Below are 21,717 nucleotides of genomic sequence, written 5' to 3' on the forward strand. Positions count from 1 at the left end.
AGCACCACACGCACCAGTGTAGGTGGGAGCATGGTCTGGAAGGCAGTGGCTCTATAGAAGGCTTTGGGGCCATCACAGGCACCCAGCAGCACATGGACACCTGTGTGGTGTGCAGTAATGGCTCTGCAGTGTTCCCAGGACAGCTGCAAGCAGGAACTCATCCTGAGCTGCGTATATTCCTGTGCAGAAGGGGCTGGCTGAGGACATTATCTCCCAGGGATTTGTGGCTGCTTGTGACTCAGAACTGAGATGACTCAAAGAAAGGCAGCATCCGAGGAATAAAGTCAGCCACCACAGCCCCACCGTCAGCCAATTCCACAACTCAGCACGATCTCTGGAGCGATTAGTGCACTGCACAGGGACCTAACAGAGAAGAAGCTCTTGGTTTTGGCACTGGAACTCTTCGTCTGTTCACTGTGATAGTGCCATGAGCAGCAGCAGGGCCCGGCTGGGGCTATGAGAGGAAGGCTCTGGAGGATGCAGAGAAGGGGCCTTTGATCCCCATAATTAACTTTGATTTAAAATACAGTATGAAGCTGAGCATTAGGAGGAAGCTGGGGCTGCTTTGATGTGTGCGTGGGGACGTGGCCAGGAGGCTGTGGGGGGCAGAGGGTGCGGAGCAGCTGGGGCTGTGTGCAGAGGGGGAGCACTGAGCAGGACGGGCACTTGGGTGCTGCCCTTGGGAACCCCAGAGGGGGAGAGCACCGGGACTGGTGCAGGAGCTGCAGGTTCCAGACCTGCTGGACAGCAATTGCTGTCTGTGCAAAGGGCTCTGTCGCTCAGAAACAGAGGGCTGCTCTGTGCTGAGGGGAATCTCGTGCCCATCGAGCAGCCTTGAGCTGGGGAAGGCTATGTGTACAGGGCTGCGCTTTGCAAAACTGTCACTGACGACACTGCTGAAGGTGACCTTGTGAGTTAATGACCGGGTGTTTCCTGCCCTTCGTAGCAGGAACAGCCACAGGTGCCTCTCCCACACTTGTACGAGTAATCATGGCCGCAGCAGCTGCTCGCACCTACGGCTTTGATGCCTTTGCTACGGCTCGGTGAGGAGCTGCGGGTCCGTGTGAGGCCGTACTGCCCGGACAGGAGAGATCCCGGCCCCGCTCCGTCCGCGCCGGACCCGCAGCGCTGAGGGCGAAGCGCACGGAGCGAGGTTTGGGGAGCGGGCCCGGCACCTGCCGGCTCTGCTGGGAACTGCAGGCTGAGCTTCGCTGAGCTCAGCCGTTGGCTCCTCACTACGCAGGAGCAGCGTTGTGGATTTGTTTCCCGAGTTTTGGCGTAACTTTTGCGGTTTCCCCCAATTCTAAGTCCTTCAAGCCCAAGGGAGCTGTAAAACATCACCAAATGTGAAACGGGATTGCAAACTGGGAGAGGAGCTTGGAAAACGATTTTGGAAAGCAAGCAGATGAGCTGTGCCAGCGCCTGCAGACTCACTTTGAAAGAATTCCCCCATTTCCTAGGGCACGCACACCCAGAGATGAGGTCAGGTTTCCTCTGTCAGGCAGACTTGGGCTGTGCTATGGCATATTTATAGGATTCTTCCTCCCTCCATGCCTCCCTGGGGCCAGGAGGTCAACCAGGGCTGCAGTGTGCAGCACCTGATGGTTTTCTCCCTGTATTTGCTCAAGCTGAGGCAGTGATGATAGGTAAGAATGAGCCATAATCATTGGCTCTGGTAAGAAACTGAAGCTTAAGGAGCAAAAGCAGGAAGAAAAGCTGTCCAGGTATGTGGGCCTTGGAATTAGCATTGTGTTCAGAGCCTGGGAGCTCTCACACTGCAGCTACAGCCCTTCCTGTTGCTAGCACTCTTTGGGGCTTAATTAATGTTTGAGAAGCAATTTTCAGATGAAAATTGCAAACACACAACAATCCCAAAAATTAGGTTGGTCAAGAAGAGGCCTGACCCGTAATGTTGCTTTGCTGAATGTTTCCTGGAGATATTCACTCACTAGGAAACAAGTTTGTGTTGCAGGGGTTCGGCCTGCACTGGCAGAAAGTGATGGAGAGGCTCCTGGGAGCCTCTATGGCAGGACAAAAGCCACACACAGTTTTCTTCCTTGTTGCCAGGGATGCCGGATGGCAGCACTGCTGGTCACACGCTGCTTTGCAAAGGAACTTCAGGGACAAGTTCCAAGACCCTGAGCACTTTTGGTGACTCAGACTGGTGTGAGAGCAGTTAACATCTTTGAGGTGTTAAATCCTGAGGAATATACATGGTATTGCTGAAAACCTATAGGTGGTCCTTTCACTTCATACCACAGGACATTTGCTCACAGCTCTCTGTAATATTTATTAGCACTGAAGGTAATAAACAACCCCTCCTGCGTCCTTCTGGGGCCCATTCTCCCTGACTCCAGGCCCCATTCAGCCGCAGTGATGGCTGCAGGGCAACTCATGGTGATGATGGGGTGCAGGGGTCGGGTGGCTCCTTATCTTTAGTGAATTGTCCCACATCTCTGAAGGATTTTTCTTTTTCACGGAAAAGTAACCTGGCAGCTCACAGGGGAGCAGGCAGATGTTAACGGATTCCTGGGAGCTTTACCAGCTTCCACCTCTGGGGGACTGCTCTGTATCAAAACCGGTAGGTAATAGCCCTGGGATACCATATGAATGAATTTGCTGCTTTTCTCGAGTTTCCAGGCACGGGTACAAATGTCACCACAGTGCTCCTCCTTATCTGCCTCAGCAGAAGGGTCAGTGATTCAGCTAGGGATGTGGGCAAGGCATAAAACAGGAGAGTTCTGCTGCTTCATCCCATAGTCATCCTGTATTGTCCTGGGAGGAATTGGAGGATTCACAGCTCCCAGCTGGGCCATCAGTCCAGCACATGTCTCATGCATTCATCACACAATGCCCAAATCACCATTTTTCAGCCTTGGACTCAGCAGAATGAAACAGGATATTTATTAAAGTAGGAGGATGTGTTCTGATTAGCTCTGCTCTGTTTCTGACAAAGCTCCTTCTATTTACAGTGACAAAGATAAGAAAAAAGCCCGGATTTGCTCCTCAGCTGACACTGCTGCCCTGGGACAGAGCCAGTGGGGCGGGCAGCAGGGAGTTCATTCGTTGGATGGTTTTTGTTGTTGTTGTTCTGTTGTTATCCTTTAGCGCACTAATGAGAACGCCATTCTTAATTAAAGCTTAGCACTAACCAGTGCCTGCTCACAGCAGCTGTGTTACCTCAAAAACAGCACCAATGACACCGAGCTGTGAAACTGCGACATCGCAGAGCCATGTGGTTATTCCAGCAGGACTGGCCCTGTGGGCTCACAGGTGAGGCAAGTTCCTCTTCTCTTGCACAGAAGTCACAGCTACAGTTAAAAAAAAAAACACCGAAACTACATTTTAAATCAAATACGTTCTCTTTATTGCACTTCTTAAAACTAATCTGCAAGTCTGATCTTACACAACGACAGCAAAACTTACAGAGAGCTCACTCTGGAGGTTGGTTTGCAGAACCTAAAAGGACAATTCACTGCTGGACGTATCTTCTATAACCCTTTACTCTCAGATATAAGTAACTTAAAGCTGCAGAAATAGTCCTGATGCCAACAGGTGTGCAGAGAACACCCAGTCCTAACACTGCGCTTCTATTTGCATACAGACTTTCAGATACACATCTTTCAGAACCTAAACCAGCTCCCTCTGAAAGCCACACGGTGTTTTCTCATCCTCCTAGGATGATGCTTTTTGAAGTTATAAATGAGTAGCTGAGAATGCTTGCTCGTGTGCTGCCACAACAAGCTAATTGTTTGTTGTGACACGAACGTTTCTGTTGGGTTTGGTAAGCATCATTTAACAGGCACGTCAGATCTGTGCAAGGTGAGTTTGTCTCAGTAACAGCACAGCAGCACCGGCACACGCAGACTGATGTGGCTGCAGATCTCCTGTGTGCAGCAGTGTGGCTATGACCGTCCTCACAGGGCTCTCCTCCCACCTCGCAGCTCAGTACCCCGTGGCAGCAGCCCTCATCCTGCTTTGCTCCATGCGGGCAGTGCTAACTGAGCACTCAGCTGCAGATCATCACCGGCTCAGCACGGTCAGTCTGAGGGAGCAGCCATGCACTCTGCTGGACCCTGGAGGGGCAGCAGCCCGGGTAGGGCAGCGCTGGGGAGCAGCTGGGTGGTGCAGCGCCCTCATCTGTTTGTGCTACGTATCTCCTGGCTGGAGATGTTGCATTCCTTTTGGGACACCAAACACCGGATCAAGGGGCCGGGGAAACGTGATGCAACGCACTGACCCGGTACACGCTCTGCTGATTCAAATTTGCTTTAGAGTTTATGGAAGAGGTGAACTTGTCCCAGCATACCTCACCCAGATCAGGTATCACCGGCCTTCCCGCAGCCAGCAAAAAGCCAAAGGGCAGCATAAAAACAGCACCATGGGTGATTCAAAACGAGTGCGGTCGTGCTCACACCTGGCTCACAACCCATTTATCTGGCAGGTGAACCGCAGCACAGAGGTCTGGTGCTTACGTGGAAGGTAACTTAAAAAGCAGCGATGTGGATATGCTGGCACTCTTCAATGGAACTACTGAAAACTAAAAGGCAATTTAGTGGCGGTGGTTTTACATACGGCCTACGTAGTTTGCAGTCCCCTTTTACATACAGGTCTTTCCCCTATTCCCGCTGGAGTGCTGTTCCTCGTTCTAATTAATCATCGGTCCGAGTGCAGCCCAGCAAACCTCCGTCAGTCCCTCCCTTTGAGAACAGTCCGTTGGAAATCTGCTTTCGTCCGCTCCCTCCGTCGCTCCGCCGGACGCAGCCGACCGCGGGTGGCGCCGCTCGGTTACTGCGTCACTCAGACATTTCTGTTTCCGCGGCACGTTTCGAGACGCGGACCCTTTCCGTGCAAAGCTGCCACAGTTTCTTTAAGCGTTTTCACCACCGGCGGAGGTGCGGCGGGCGGCCACGCGGGACGTGACGCGGCGCGGCGTTAACGGCCGGCGGCGACGTTCCGCAAGGGGGCGCCCCGCCCGCTGGCAAAAGGGGCGGAGCCACCCTCCCGCCACGTGACGCGGGCCAGACGCTCCTTTGTCATAATGCGCTGCGTCACGTGAGCGGTGGGCGTGACGTGCCGTTGCGCAGCCGCAGTGCGGCGCCCCGTGCGGTTGGTGGCCGGGAAACCCCTCGGAGAAACGCTGAGGCGGGGGCGCTGGATCCGCCATAGCCAGAGGCCGGGCCTGGGAACGTCGCGAGAGGACGGGGAGCGGAGGCCGAGCGGAGCTGAACTGCGGGGACGCTCCGCGGCGCCCGACCGCGCTGCGAGGAAGAACCGGGCGGACGGGCGTACCGCCGAGGCCTAGCTCGGTCGTCGAGAGCCGGAGTCGTCGTGGACGCGGGGAGCGGGGCCTCCCGGCGCCGCCGCCGCCATGGAGCCCTGAGGCCTCCCCGAGCGGAGCGTGCCTAGGCCGCGCGGCCTGGCCATGAGGCTGCGCCGCGGCCTCTGAGCGCCGCCCGCCCCAGCTCAGCGCCGCCGCCCGCCCGGCGCTCGGTGCGGCCTAGCCCGGCGCGCAGGCCTCGCCGCCGCCCGGCCCCACCATGTCGTGCGTCCATTACAAGTTCTCCTCCAAGCTGAACTATGACACCGTCACCTTCGACGGCCTTCACATCTCCCTATGCGACCTCAAGCGCCAGATCATGGCCCGCGAGAAGCTGAAGGCGGCCGACTGCGACCTGCAGATCACCAACGCCCAGACCAAAGAAGGTGCGTGGGGGGCGGGAGGCTCCGCGCCGGGCCGGGCGGGGGTTGGGCGCGGGTGCAGCGGTGGGACGCGGTGCCGTGTGGTTGGGCCTCAGGGAGCCGTGCTTTTGTCATTGCTGCGGTGACAGAGCCGCCGGGTCCGCGTTATAAATTCAGAGCTACGTGTAGAAGAACGCGCGGCTCATACGCCGTTGCAGAAGCACTGGAATTCTTCCGATTAAAATAAGGAAAGGTGGAAGGTTAACTTGTTATTGCGAACTTGCTAGATTTATTTGAAATCCGATGGAGAAAGCTGTAAGAGATAGATATAGAACAGATGTCTAACTTATCTAAAGAAATAAAGTAGATTTGATGACTTCATTTTCTCCACTGTGTTGAAAAGCTGTCTTTGTGGCTGTTGTGGAAACCACTCTCTAGCAACATCCTCGCTCACAAGTTATCTGACCTCTCATCTCTGCAGACCCTAACAGCCATTTTGCACGAGTGTTCCCTATATGTAAATTATACTTTGGAATTTCCTGTTAGAGTAACTTCTTGCCTGTTGTTTTTATTTTTTTTTTTCTCCAAGGACATTATCATTTAAGTGCTATTGAACATCATTTCAGATCATGTCATGTTTCACTTTTATCCCTTTTTTGCATTATTACATAGTAACTATGTCAGGGAGGTGCTGTGGTAATGCCAGAGGGCTCCTGGGGGTATAAGAAGAAATATTCTTGAAAATAACATAAATTCTTCTAATTCCAATCTGGTGCTCAATTATCAGTGATGATAATGGTTCTTTATTGCTTGGCGTGATACTATGGTTTGCGGTGGTGATGTGCCATCCTGATGTGTTTGGATGTGATTAAAGACTTTGGGATGTCAATTCTCAAAAATAAAAAGATTTCTGAAGTGTTTTTATTTCTTAAGCAGTAAACTTCTCTGTTGGCCGTGTGGTTCTGGGGCACTTCTACATTTTTCCTTTACTAGTGTGTGTTTTTTCTGTTTCACATTAAGATTCAAGCAATGTAATTTGTACACCAGTAACTGTAACTTCAACCGTAGCATTTTAAGTGGCTGGGCTTAAAGCTCTCTGATTCTCTACAGATACTAAGAAACTTTTCAGGATGTTTTTAAAGGGACTTACCAGCGTAACACCAGGCAGCTGCTGAGAGATGCCATTATATTGTATGTGTAGGTAGATACACATTACAAAAATCGTGAACTTTTGCATTAGTATTGAGTAAGATGGTGAGATGCTTTGGGGAAATATTTTGCTTGTTTTAAGGACTTTGCTCTGGAAGGATCTCTGAATTTTGGTTGCAGTTGCTAATGCACCGCTGGCTGCCTGAGTGGATAGCTGTCTGATACTGTGTTGTAACAGCTGGGTCTGTGTAAAACACAGCTTTGATACCTCAGTGTTGATGGTAACAAACTGTGATGCAGCCCAGTTATTACCAGAAGCAAAAGCTTTGATTTGATTTGGTTTGTTTGCTTGTTTAGAGGCTTTCCTGTTGTTTTTAACAGAATCTTGTTATAGCAGGTGAGGAAAGGAGCAGAAAGCAAAACGCTAAAGGAAAAAATTACCAATTTATGTACATAAGTGTGCATCCCATAAAGTGTTACTTATATTCTTAATATCAGTTGCACAAATGGTGTTACTCTGTTCTCATACAGATCAGAATCTAGTGGAGGAAAAAGTACCTGCCTCAGTAGGTTGCTAAGTGTGGTGTTGCCTAAAGGTGGAGTATCTCTTTAAAGAGTAGGGCTCTTGTTTAAGGGCAACAAGATTGTCTTCTGGCCTCCTCCGTTGCTTTTAGACCATTATAAGAATAAGTGTAACTTGCAGACTCAATGTATTAGCAGAATGGATGCCTGTTGAAGTTTTTGTAGGGGTGACTTCCATTAAAAATATAATAAATGTGGGTTTCAGAGCAAAGCCAGGTGCCAATTATTTTAGTTTATGTACATACCCTTGAATTTCATTTTGTATTAATCAGATTCAAGTGTTTGAATGCACTGTCAAAAGGAGGAGGAAAAATCAGACTGAGATATTTTACCTGAATTGAATGTCTGGAGTTCTTGTATATGGACACAGTATTCATTTCTTGTGATTTCATGCATGTGTGGACATTCTGACAGATGTTAAAGTGATACTGGAAAGAATAAAGTGAAACTTGACTGAAGATGGCCTGCTGGATCTGATTTATTTGGAAACTCATGTTTCAAAATTCAGTAGCTGTTACTTTTCATAATGGGAATCCAGAAATAGCAGCAAAGCTAGAAGTAGTGGGGGGAAAAGTGTGAAGGTAGACTCTGTAATATGCAGAGAAAGCAAAAAGGATGGTTAGGACCCATTAAAAAAGCCTGTACTCAAGAACGATACACTTAAATATCCATTTGATAGAATGTGATTGCAGTCTGTCATAGTAGATGTTCTCACTATGTTATGGAAGAAGTGAAAACTTCAGAACTTAAGTTTCTTGAGTATTCTTTCCTGCCCTAAAACCTTATGATTCAAAAGTACTTAGAGAATGTGCTATACTGCTGATTTGTCAAAATACATTAAAATGAGTTAAAAACTTTGAGTGATCTCGTCATGGTGGGATGAATAGTTTTCAGGAGGAGTGGTATTCTTAAAACCTCAGAATAGGGATCTTGCATGAGTTCAGTGCTGTAGCTTTCCTTAACAGCTTTACGTGTGCCCAAGTGATGTCTTCAAAGTCATGCTCACTCTGAAATCACGTGGTCTCACAGCTGATGTCTGTGTACTGGATTGTCTTCAGCAATTTGCAAACATAGAACTAAAGATAAGATATTTAAGCAACTTTTAAACCTTGTCCTTCACTGTATGATTTTATGCTGCAGTGCTGATATTAGGAATTGCTTTAGTTATACCTCAGTACAATTCTTGGGTTGCTATGCAATGCTAGTATGTAGAGCACTCAAAAACGATGTGGAGTTACCTGTTGCCCTGGATAAGATGAGGGTAAGTTGTGTACCTAGTCAAGGTCTGATATGTTTACAGTAGAACTCAGATGCAGTGCTTGTCTGAGTCAGCTGCTTTAACTGTCACCAACAGGTCTGAGATCCATCCTCTTCGTGGGTGTCAGCTGGATTAACGTCCCTTTGGCAGGTGCTGTGGGCAAGCTCAGCCTGATCCATCTTCACACTGCCTCCAGCATTGCTTTCACTTTCTCCTCAGTGACACATTGAGATGGCAAGTGGTGCCAGCTGAACACTGAGGCTTTGGGCAGCCTGTGTGCTCACATTGATGATTATATGTTAGACTGTGTCTCATCCATTCAGGATCACATAAGTGACTTATGAAGCACAGCACTTCACAATAATGATGCAAATGAAAGGCCTGTGAACTATTTGACAAACAAACTGGCTCGTTAAAGAGATAGTATGTCAGATGAGGTCATTGATACCTATTGTGGTGGATGCTGAAAACCCGAAGTAGCAGCCCACTCCATTAATCAGTGTATTTCTAGACAGTTTTTCAGTGCCAGCTACCTAACTTATTTGCTTTCTGCAAAATAAAAAAATTAAGTATTGATTAAAATAGGGTTAAAAAGAATTGATAATGGGGGAGCATATTTTGAAGCGCTTGGGGAAAAAAAACATTTTCAGGAGTTACCCTATTTTATCTTTCTTTTAGATGAGACAGTTTTGAACGTTAGTGGTTGTTTTTCTGCCTCTTACTTTTCAGATCCTTCCACCAATAGCACAGTATCTGATTAGTGAGCTATCCAAGCCTAACAAAGGTCATTTCACATGTAGTCTCATGTTATTTAAGAGCGTTTCCTCTCTGTGCTGTGCTCAAGATGATGCAGTACTGTCAGACTGAAACCAGTGGATTAAAACAGACCATAAAAAGCAGTGCAAACTTCTTAGAGTAACTTGTTTCTAGTATGCATGTAACACAAATTACTAAAACTATCAGATTTTTCTGCATTTTATGCTTTTTTTGCAGAAGGTTACATAAATGAGTGCTTTCTTTTTTAATTTGAAATCAGTTATTTTTTGACATGTCTACCTCCATTCGGTCCTTGAAATGTCTCTTTCCCTTCACCCTTTAAAGTATACTGTTTTCTTGTAGAATAGGTAGCAAGTTTTACACTGTTATGTCACTTTTACTTAATGCATAATCCGTGTTTTTCTTTGGTTTTGGAAGTGTTTTGAACTAATGGAATTCCTTTTCTAATCACAGGTCAGGCTGACTAAAGCCTGGTAGCCACTCGCTGGCTGGCACCATCAGTAAAATGAGTTTTGAGGAATCAACAATTTGCTTACCTCCTGCTTTGTGGAGAATTTGTGTTAGAGCTCTGCTTGTCAAGTGTGAAAAGTGGCCTTGTTGAATATGATGTCACCACTCATTTGCAGATGTTCAGTCACATGGTGAGGGAGGGTGTGCAGTGATACTGCTTTGCAGATCCTGGGAGCTGCCAAGTCACTGCTAGGCAATATTGCTATCGGGGAACAAGCTTGTGCTGGAGATGCCAGTTCAATCTGAGAGCTGTTAGGCTGAGCTGGCTTCTGTTAAATTCAAATTGAACAAATGCATTTTCAGGAACTTGAGGAGTAGCTTCAGATTTCATCCTTTTCCTTTTTTAAAAGAAGTTAAGTTTGTACTTTGCTTTGTTTTAATTCACTTTTAATAAAATTACATCACCAAAATGCATTCAAATAGTTAGAATCAAAAAGGAATAAACATACTGCAGCCAATTGATTCCAGGTCCTTTTGAAGATGTAACACAACTCATGCACTCAGCTGTAGGTAATCTCTCTTCCACCAGTTCTCTGTCACACTATCATGGTGACAAAACAAATGGGATGAAATAAGAACCAAATACAAATGTGTTGTAAGTGTCCTATGCCAGTAAAGCCTGCTTCGTAAGGAGATATTGGTCTTCTGGTGATCAGTTTAAATATGAAAGCACTGTTGACATTTGAAGTGATTTTGCTTTTCAATCAATCTGCTCCTGGCTGGCTGGAACTCTTTTAACATGCAGCCTGAAAGAAAGCAAACGTGTGCACACAAGGGTAGCTTATTCCAAGGGCTCATGTGTTGGTGCTTTTCTTCTAAGGGTCAGTAAATTGTCACAAATGACTGAAAAAGGATTTCTTCACCCTTATGCATCATACACCCTTTGTTTGCATTCAGTTTGGCCTCTGCAGGCTTGCATAATTTATGAATAAAGGCATTGGCTGCAGGAGGGAACGGTTTGGACTCAACAGATTTGTAATGGGAACAGAAACGAAGCCTATTTTCACTGTTACAGAAAAACAGTTTGTGCATTAAAAAAAAATGCAGTGTTTTTGAAGTGGCAAAGCATAAGGTCTCAAAGGACAAGTGTGTCATCTTTGAATGGCTTCAGCTGTCCTAATCTAGTATGAAAATTCAACTTTTTTAGTGTTAGTTTTCTGTTTGTGGGCACTCACAATCTCTGAGGACTAGAGATTTAAAAAAAAAACTTCAAAGATAACTCCTCATAATATTCATTGTCTGTGGTTCTTTTTGCCTCTATTTCTGTATTTACTTTAGCCTAGGTTTTCCTGGATGACTTCCATGTGTGTGTAATGGAAAGGAGCCCCTTCTGTACCTTTCAGCTGAGGTCTGGACACATGCAGCCAAATCGGTCAGCTGCTCCCTTGTTCACAGTCTAGGAGAGGTGCAAAAATATGCAATCTTCTGTAGTACTATCAATGTTTGTATTTGGAACAGGCGTAGCAGGCTCCTGCTTTGTTGAGGAGCCACTATTGGTTATCCCAGAGCTCTGAAATCTTCATCCAGTGGCTTTTAATCTGAACTCCTCCATTGAGAAGTCCTACCGCAGGCCTTTCGTGACAGCTAGCTTTGTAATGGTTAGATTTTCCTAGGGCTGTAGGGGGGGTGGTTTCAGGATATGTAACTTAAGAAAAAGCTTCTGTTTTCATAGATGTCATTAGGAGTAGTCCTTTCTCACACAGTTCTAAATGACTGTGAAATTCAGAGGAAGTCTACTGTTCAATTCCCTTGGGGAAGATCAGAAATTAGTTTCAGCTAGATGATTTTTCAATTTTTTGAAGAAGTAATTTATCATCTGGAATTAGGAGTAAATCTTTCATTTCAGAGTTGAAATGATACCCTCTGGTAGGTGTGTTTCAGTCTAAATGATGCTTCCTTTTTCTAGGAGTAACATGCTGATAAATGGAGCATAAGTCATACACAAAGTAAGACTTTTTCATGATCACTGGGCAAAACCACCATGAGAGTGCACACATGACCAGATACACATAGACTTTGGTTTTCTGGTTTGTTCTGCTCAGGTTAATGGCTTTTAGTATTTAAAACTGTGGGTGGGTTATAGGGAATGGCTGCTGACAGTGCTTTAGAATAGTCATAGCTGGCTTGTAGAAGTTCAGTATAAAAGCTATTCTGATGGAGAGACTTTGGTGTTTCAGTCTTATTCAGTGTCTCGGAGAGGATTGTTTGTTTAAGTCTTATGTAAAAGGTCAGACAGTTTTCCCCCTTTTCGAAAGACCAAGATGGTGTTAACCAAGGCAAGGCATGGATAGCTTCAGGCATGCTATTTTGTAAAAGCTTTTTAAAATCTGCCTTTGTAAGTAATTTTGAGTTACTTTGCTCTGCAAAAAGTGACTGTATAGAACTCACCCCTCTGTAGTTAATTGAAGCTAGATAATGAGATTAAGAGAGATACCACTTTAGTTTGAGCCACTCACTCCTGGCCTGTTTGTGAGAGTGGGATGAAAAAGGAAAATTTCTACAGTGTAATTTCTAGCAGTGTCAGTTTGGTTTCCACTTAAATTTAAAACACCGAGCAGCTGAAAAGCGTGATGGCTGTTGGACTGTTAAGCTGCTAGACAGAGATGGTAGGTTCTATTCTGTGTTCTGTGTCAGACACTAGCAGCCAAAATGAATTGGTTTAAGTTATCAACTACAAAAGCAATAGCTTAGAGTTGTCATGCTTTAGTGAAAACCCTGTCTTATTATAGGACAGGATAACTGGGCTTAAAAACTTGGTTTATGCTTGTGGGACTGCAGTGGATTGTTTTTCCTCCCAAAGCCTGTTGGTGTTGTAGCCTAACAGAAGTAAAAGCAACCTAATGTAGAAGGAATGAACCTTGTGTGCTCTCAGACTCTATTTCAGTGACCTTTGAGACCATTTTGCTGTTGGCATTCAGAGTAGCTTAAAAAAGAATTGTTGCTTATGTTTGATCATCAAATGTAAAGGCTTTTTTTAAGTAGACCATTACTTTAAGACAGTAAAAGTGCAAGTAGTACATGTATATTTCTGCTTTTGTATCTGTAAAAGAGTGCTCTGAAGTGTTATCAGAATGCATATTAATATGTGCTCTTATGACCTTTTTTCTGTATTTGTGTTTCTTTTTAGAATACACAGATGATAACGCTCTGATTCCCAAGAATTCATCTGTAATTGTTAGAAGAATCCCTATTGGTGGAGTTAAAGCTACAAGCAAAACATATGTTATGTAAGTATGCATAAAGCATTGTATTCTTTGTGAGATGTTTCTTCACTTTTTGGATTGATAGTAGTTACCTAAAGGCATTCATATTGTATACTTATTTTTAAGCCATTATTTTTATCTTTGTAATGGGATAGATTTTTATGTGTCTCTCCCAAAGCAGACTTAACATTTTTAGGCCTGCCAGCAGCAGTGACTTTTGAGGTGATTCTGTTGGCTTTGTTCTTGGGGCTGATTTTCTGAGACCCAGGATTTTAGATCCTGTTTCCTCTACATGAGGAGGTTCTTTATTATATGCATTATTATATTTTACTTCGTGGTAGTTAGAAATTTACACTACCATGCATATTTATATTTTGTTCCCATCCCAGTAGTCTGTTTCTCAGTGTGAGACCTTACTTGCCACATCACAAAGACAAAAAATGCAAGATTCTTATGGCCCAAACCTGATATTTTTGCATGCTAGCAATAGAGGGTGGAGCAAGGGATACGAGTTGGTGAGCCATGCAAGCAAGAAGTCTCATACATAATTCATTCCTGTTAGTTTCCTAAGACAATAATTGTCTCATGCAAGTGAAAAAGAACAATACCCTTAAGTTTATTGCTTTTTGTGTGGGTACCAAGAAGGAATAGCTAAGGCTTTCCTGCCTATTTAAACTCAAAGTGTGCTAGCATGCTGCTAAATGTTACTGTCTAGCTTTCTGTTTTCACCTTAATTAAGCTGGTATTTGTGCTCTAGATTTTCATCCTAGTATTCTTGTAGAACAGAGAATCACATGTATTAATTATAATTAGATTACAGGATTGTTGCTGTCACTTATTTATTCACAGAGTCCAGTTCTGCATCAGCTGTTAGCATTGTTCAAATGGCCCAGTTTTCCTGCCTTCTCAAAGATAGACCTCTCCACCACAATTAGTAGCTATTAGTAACTTGTGGTTTTGCCTCACCTTTTAAACATAAATTCTCAACAAATTAAGTTTACTGATGAGTTACAGTTTGCCTCTAACAAACAATACAGCAGCATCTTGGTGCCTATGAAGCATTTGCAAGCAAAAAGGTTGAATTTATGTGGCTCTGCATGTGAACTTTAGTATATTACTGCCATAGTTGTTTTAGCTCTTTCAGACGCTACCTGGTAATTCTGGACCATACAGCACTGTGCTTATACATCACCTTATTTTAGGGCTTAAGTACATATGCCTAATGCTGTCTTGTTGGTGCATCCTCCATATCTGGTTGGATGGCACCCCCTCCTGGTATCATAATGCTGCTCTAAAACTAGAAGACAGATGCAGCTAGTATCGAAGATCTAATAAATATCTCTATGTGGGGCTAGAGGAAGAGTTGTGCTGCTGTTTTAATGTTGAAAATTAACCAGGCAGCTCAGCTTTCTATTCCTTCACCTGGAAACACTGCTGAAACAAGTGGCAGAGTGTCTAATTACGAGCGTATGCTCTAATGGTGGAGAGGCCTTTGCAAACGTTTTATTCTTCACGTAGTCTGTTCTTCAAGGTAAACGCATGAAGAAACTGTTGCATGGTAATCTCAAGTATTTCCATATACCTTCTCATCTTTGGGGTATGCAATATGAGCCCCATGGTTTTCTAGCAGTAGCAGGGAACCAGGAGTCTTTCTCTCCGTACATCAGTTCCGCAGCAGCCTTTGCATTGCTGCTGCTTATGGGACAGTTCCAATGTTTGAACTGTTTGTGAATTCTGTCAGTGGTTGCATGTCAGATTCAGAAGCAGCGTACAGGTGTGGACCAACCAGTATGCAGAATCTCAGCAAGTTTTCAAACATAATAAATATTTCCTAAAATATTGTAGAATTTTCAAGATTATTTTAAAGCAAATTCTGGCAATTAAGACCTCTTTTTTTGTCACAGGACTCCTAAATCGCACAAAATCGTAGAAACTCCTTTCAGGTGACATTTCTACTACTATTTTTAGTCAATTTAGAATAGATAACAAGTTCTAATATATTGGCAGTTTTGTGGCTAAACATAGCAGATATCTGAACGCAGTGCTTGGGCTTCCACAAACAAACACAGTTCTAAAGACTATGAAGCAGAGTTTTGTTATTTGTTTGTCAGATGACTGACTTGTAAATTAATTTTTTTCACTTGAGTAAATTTGCACTTCAGAGTATCCAGACTGTAAGTGCTCTTTCTTAGAAATGAAAGTGTTGTATCAGCCAACTAATTGTAACACTAGGCATATAAGGACTGGCTAAAGCTGGCTTCATGTTTAGAATGTTATTTAAGATCATAAAGCTGTACTACGACTTCATGATTTTGCTGCTTACAAAGCAGAGACAAAATACCCGAGGACTTCTGCTTGCACTGTTACATATCTGTGAATATATCAGATATATCTGTATCTGTAAATCTTAAAATATTTAACAAAGTAGAAATGTGATTTTTTCATTGTACTGGATGTACAGAGGGAGAAGAGTTTATGTATGAATTTCTACTTTTGCTAGACTTTCAGAACATGATTTTTCAATGCTCAGGTTTTATAATCTATTTGTACAAGTGCTTTTCTTTAAGATCTGATCACCTTTATTTCTTCTTCTAGAAGTCGAACTGAACCAGTGAGTGGAACATCAAAAGCAGTATGTAAAAACACAATCTCACACTTTTTTCTACACACTGCACTTAATTATAAACAATGTAGTCTTAAATTAATTTTCCAAATATTAACTTAATATCTTTTCAATCAAAACATAGTATATGTTGTAAATACAATGTATTTGATTCAGAGTAGTAAAAACTGAGTAATGATATCACTTGCACAGTTCTAATGTGAATATTGGTATTTGTGCCTAGTAATGCATTGTATTTCATATTGAACATGCTAGAATATTTCCTGTATGACTTTTTGTTGTACAGATACTGTATGATCGTTTTAGATCGTGTAGGGTTGAGGTTTGCACAGTTGAACATGGTACCATGTTCTACATCTGTCTGTCTATAGCTAGTGATATGTATGTTTGTATAGGTTGTTGTGTGCTTTTTGTTTCTTGCAATAAAAATGTTTGGAGTGTATTTTTTGCCATTTTCACATTGTATCACTTAGTTTTTGTTTTTAAATACCTTTTTTTGCCTAATGGTTTTTGAAAATGTTGTCAAAAACCACTAAGAAACCATTATTGTTAAACTGGGTATTGTTTCTTAATTTTGACCTGGGGGTTCAAACAAATACCAAAACCAACATATCCCATGCATTTTCTGAGGACATTTCTGTGCAGCTGAATAATTCCTTTTCAAATCCTTAAACACTTGAGTGTTTGCTCCTAAAACTGTAATTGAAGTGATATTGTTTGGGCCCCTCTGAGTACATGAATGTCTTGAAAAATCAACTTGAATTTGAGTATCACTGAATATCATTGCTACCAAGTGGTATTCTAAAGCTCTGCATTTGGACTTTTCACTTTATCTAATGAACCAGTTTAGTTTAATAGTTTAAGTGAAAATGTCTAAAACGTGGTATACAAATTTCAGCACGAGGTTAGAGCCTGGTGCATTTGTGGCTGAAGTCCATGCCATTTTTCTGAACTTTCCTTTGTATTTTTGAATTTGGATGGCCTCAGGGCTGGATGCTGCTCTAATCTCCCAAAGGTTGAGCCTCTCTTTAGTATACCACCATTTTGAATTTACATTTGGAAAAGGGGCAGTTTCAGGCCTGAAAACACACTGTTGCTCTGTTGCTAAAATATAGATAAGTACACAAGGAAATACTTGATTGGTAATGACCTAAGTATTGATTTGCCACTCGGGTCAAATACTATGTATTACTCTGAATTTCAATATAGTCCTTACAGTATAAAAATTATTGCTTTGTGGTTTTTATTTTTCATCTTTTAAGTATAACTGCTTTTTCTTACACTAGAATGGTGTGAGGCATTACACTAACCCTGGATCATTGGATCTGATCACTTTGAGTTGTTAGGATAACGTAACCTAGAAATTCATAAACTCAGTGTCTGTGTTCTGTGAAGAATGCAGCCTCTGGTTCTCACGGAATGGTTTGCAATCAACTTCAGATCAAAACCTCTTTGTATGTAGGTCTAAAAAGACTTAAGTCTGAATCTGACATCCGTAATTCAATCCCTGATTGGTTTGAATTCCTTTTGTGACATAAATGCTTCTCATTATGAGTTGAAGTTAGCTTAACTGGGCCAGTGACCCTAGTAGTTAATGTAATGCATTTGCGTAAACCACGTTTATAGTATTTGATCTAATTCAGATGGGTTTTTATTTCTTGGAAACAGTTATTTTTCCTTTTGTTTACTAGCATGTGTATAAACACAAACCACATGTTCATAAATAAAGTTAACATTCTTTTAGCCTTGTGTGTTCCCTGGCATGTCTGTATTGCATTCTTAAGTAGCATCTAACCATAAGCTATCGTAGATATCTCCCCCCAAAAAAGATATCTGGAGTGTGTTGGGGGGGGGGGGGGGGAGGGTTAGTGTTAGTTAGAACTAATTAAAGTAAATGGAAGACAAAGCAAACACATTTCACATTGTTTGCTCTGACTGTGCCCGATTTGGGCTGCGGGTAGGCATAGAGAGGGTGGAACCCTCTTTGCATATATATGTATATGCATATATAAAAATTAAAGATTACTTTAAAAGCACTGCATTGTCAGGGGCTTTCAGAGTTGGAAGCACAGTGAGATTCACTTCTAAAGGCAGCTCAGGTGTTTGTCTGATTTTTTTTTTCTTTTTACTTGAAATAAATACAGAAACACATATATTTAAAAGTAGCGCCTGGCTCTTATTGTGATTTGAATGAATTATGGGTAAGCTCACTGATTTCTGTTCAACAATAATGCAAAGGCAGCAAAACTGAAATGAGTCAAAAAAAAAAAAAAAAACCAAAAAAACAACCCAGGATGCACAAAAGCTTACAGCATTTTTTCATTGTTTCTCTTTCATGATTGCTGTCATTCTCTACTTCCTAATGTGTGTTGTCCCATTGTTATTACAGCCCAATCAAGGCAGTAGGTTGTTTTGTTTTAGCACTAGCATTTCAGGAACTGCAAGAAGCTCTATTTGGTATTTGTCCTTAGAGGCTGCAGAAATGCACAGTTCTGTCCTGTATTTTAGTGCCATGAAATACAGCTGCAATCCTTCTTTGCTGAATTTGCAGTTCAGCAAGTTCTCCGGTTTTAGAAAACCACTACAACTTAGATGGCATTCCAGCAGCAAGATTAGCCTTTTCCCTGCTTTCTGTCCCCTTTTCACTTTACTTCATACTACCTGCTGTTTAGTCTTCTGTAGGAATTGAGAGTTAATACATCTGACTGCTGGCAACTGTGGGTTTTTTTTTCCCCAGTTCTACTGCAGTACTACCTTAGGGCTGTGCACAGGATTCCTGGAGGTGTTTCTGCTTGACTGATTGGGTGGCTGGCAGGAATTAGATCAGCTGAAATGTAATGGGGGGGGAAAAAAAAGGCAAGAATGCAGGATATTTGAAAGATGGCCATTGGGCAAACTTACTGCATTGTCTGCTTGCTGCTTTTGATAGGAAAGAATATTGTCACCTCCTTAGGAAATTAGACTGTTGCCTGCAGGCCATATAATGCATTTTCCTAATAAAATACAAGAACTGATTAATACTTTGTTTGTTACTCATCAATACTAGACTTTTTAATGTATCATCAAATTTCTAGGCTCCATTAGGTAGTGTCCTTAATTTTTAATTTCCCCCTGAAAATCCACCAAATGATAGTGGCATGTTGTGCCTCCCATGAAAGAATATAGGTCTCTCTTTCATGTTTAAGGGAGTGGCACATGGAGTGTCGTGCTTCTCAGTACTCAGTCAGACATTCTTTTTAACGTAACTAATTGCAAAATCTTCTGAAAAGAAAGTGAGTGACTAACTAAAAGCAGTGTTTTACTGGAGTGAGAATTCATCTGCAGATAGGTATTTTTTCCCCACAATCTGCTAAAGCTGTTGCCTTGAATTCTTCCTCTCTGTTAGGTAGTAAGGTGTATTTTTCAAGGAGGGATTGTTTCTCTCTTTTCTGATCAGTTCAGTGATCTTTCAAGGAGGTCTGCTCAGTTTACATGCTGAATTTTTTTTCAACTCCTTTGAACTTAAAACATAATAAGTCTAATTTTAAGTGTCTTTCTGGTAATGCTTTACTACTGTGAGCCTACTGCTGCTTGTGGCATGATTCAAAAACTGGAAAAGGATGCTTTCCAATAATGGGAAAGCTACACTTTGTTTCTCAGTAAACACCGCGGTCCATTATTAAGTAGTGGCCTTAAGACCTCATTCCTGCAGGCTGATCCTGTAGGTAGCTGGAAGGAAGAAAAGTGGTTGCAATAGAGAAAAATACTGTTACGTTCTTTTCATTATTTCCTTATTGTATGCTTTATGTTTTTTTGCTTTTGTGGATTTAGTACTAGGCTGTTATTTGGAAGCTATTTTTGTGTGATAGCAGGGAAAATATTGAATTCTCACACTTTCCAAAGTAATTCATATAGAAAGTGCTCTAATAAAGTAGTAGAAATCAGTTTTCTCTGTTTTCGTAGACTACTCTGTCATGGTAAGCCCCTTTATTTCAATAATTTAATCAGGGTTTTGCTTGTTAGGGGTATTTTGACAGAAAGCTGATGGATTGCTTTTGTGACTGATGCTCTGGATTGATATTTTTATTTGGGTTTTGTGGGGTGTGGTGAGATTGCCCCTCTCCTCATTTAGGACTAGCAGAGTTCATGGTTCAGAGCTGATAGGCCTGTGCTTTATTTTTGCAGGCTGCCACTGTGTTCACAAAAGCTTAACCATGTGCACTTAGAAATGGTGAAACATTAAGTGATTAACTTAGAAATTACAGTGAAAATAAGTTTCCCCGTGATGTTTCCTCCTCAAATAAACGTAAAAATTATTTTAAGAGATACCTTTTACCTGGCAATTGACAGTTTCCTTACCTATTTGACTTCTATGCCCTTGGAAATGTTTGACAAAGGTATCTCTTTGAGGTACTCATGAGCAATAAGTTGATCTCAATTGGATTTGGTTGTTTTTGTTTCTTCTCATTAACCATATAGACACCCTTAAGCTCTCATTTGTTTGGACTTTGTTTTGAATAAATACAAGTTATATATGTAGTTGAAAATGCATCTTCAAGAGACGGGCAATATAGTGCAGACTTTGACTACAGTAGAGGTTAAATGTTGCCATGTTTTGATTGTAGAACTTGAATATGTGTTTAATTTTTTGTGAACAGATTGATGACTCTTCTGCATCTATTTCTCTGGCCCAGCTTACGAAGGTATATATATATTCTTGTCAAGTATTAAAAAAGCGTTTGCTTCGTATTTTTAAATCTTCTGTTGTGATCTCTAGTTGGCTTATTGTTGTAATTTGAAGAAATCTTTAATTTTCAGTAAGATTTAAGTATTCTAATTTTAAACTGTGTGTAAATTTTGATACTATCCTGTAAAGAGTAGTTCCCAGTTTGGGAAGATGGAAGGGGAGTACCTTATCAGCCTCAACATAATGTTGCAGTATTACTCATCTTCAAGACACAAAGAAGAAGCACTTCAGAAGCGGTTTACCGTTTTTCATACGTTTCGTTAATTTTTCGTTGGAAACTAACACAATTTTTACAGAAGAATTTAATTGGCTGTAAGTTATGGACATTCCAGAGGGCTTTGCAACAGCCAAAAAAAAACAAGTGTTTCTGTTACATGGACAATTGCATGGCTATTTTTGAATTTGTAGTCTTCCTAGATACAGATCCATTCCTGAATGTTGCACAGTTTTATAAATTGTAGTATATATAGTGGGCAACACAATCTAATTTGTTTGAACACAGACTGTAAATTGTGTAAATGTACCTAATTGTTTATAGGAATATACCAATGTGTATGTGTGGCATATTAGCAGCTGTGACCTTCTGAAACTGTTGTAATGCCATGTTTTGCTATGAAACTGCTTGCATTCTTTGCTCGATAATGTGTAACTTTGTCTGGGAAAGCACTAGTGATTGCACTTTGAAAAGGCTTAGTACTAGCCAATTAAACTGCTAGTCACCACAATTACAAAGATCAGAGAAGGCAGGGACTAATGCAGAGTAGCTGGAGTTTGTTCTTCTGACAGTAAATGCTGGAGTTAACTTCCAAGAGAGAAGTCTGCCCACTGGTAAATTCTTCCCTTACCCACTGCAGAAAATAAGTTCTATACATCTGGCCAAAAAAAAAGCCCCACCAAAAAACCGATTGGAATGTGGCCACCTAAAGAAATTGGTCTCCATTAGTGCTGTCCCTAAATACGTCCTTGGTTCTGTAAGCTCATGTCAAGCTTTATTCTAAAATGTGAGAAAGTGTCCAAGTGGTGTACACACATTTAAGCTCTCAAGAAAATCTGAGTATTTCAGAAAAGTACAGGAACACAAGAAGGCAGCTCCAAACTGTCACGTACCCTAACCTCTTCAGTGCAGACTGGCTTAGCATGGAGGCGATGTGTTAACAGTTCTGTTTTATTTTCACTATGTATTAAATGCCATATTTGAATTTTGGTC

General features: G+C 42.3%; 1 protein-coding gene and 1 long non-coding RNA gene across 8 annotated transcripts in view; one reads left to right on the forward strand and one right to left on the reverse strand.

Annotated features, from left to right (window-relative positions):
- Positions 1-2,272: 2,272 nt before the first annotated feature.
- Positions 2,273-4,983, reverse strand: LOC107054619. Its single transcript, XR_001469083.4, has 2 exons — positions 3,427-4,983; positions 2,273-3,311 (listed from the first exon to the last, which is right to left on the reverse strand). It is a non-coding gene; the product is annotated as an uncharacterized LOC107054619 (long non-coding RNA).
- A 98-nt stretch (positions 4,984-5,081) lies between these two features.
- Positions 5,082-21,717, forward strand: part of RBBP6 (RB binding protein 6, ubiquitin ligase) — a 31,756-nt gene continuing 15,120 nt past the window's right edge. For 4 of the 7 annotated variants that reach the window (XM_025155135.3, XM_025155139.3, XM_025155140.3 and 1 more), the window contains exons 1-5: positions 5,082-5,706; positions 13,086-13,185; positions 15,066-15,104; positions 15,757-15,793; positions 20,422-20,466. In XM_025155135.3, the coding sequence (XP_025010903.2) occupies positions 5,541-5,706; positions 13,086-13,185; positions 15,066-15,104; positions 15,757-15,793; positions 20,422-20,466 (387 nt within the window). In that variant the 5' untranslated portion in view covers positions 5,082-5,540. The remainder of the gene's footprint in view (positions 5,707-13,085; positions 13,186-15,065; positions 15,105-15,756; positions 15,794-20,421; positions 20,467-21,717) is intronic. The other 3 variants (XM_025155137.3, XM_025155138.3, XM_025155142.3) reach the window with 1 other exon arrangement.

This window comes from Gallus gallus, chromosome 14 (genome assembly GCF_016699485.2).
Source record: "Gallus gallus isolate bGalGal1 chromosome 14, bGalGal1.mat.broiler.GRCg7b, whole genome shotgun sequence".
Taxonomy (NCBI): domain Eukaryota; kingdom Metazoa; phylum Chordata; class Aves; order Galliformes; family Phasianidae; genus Gallus; species Gallus gallus.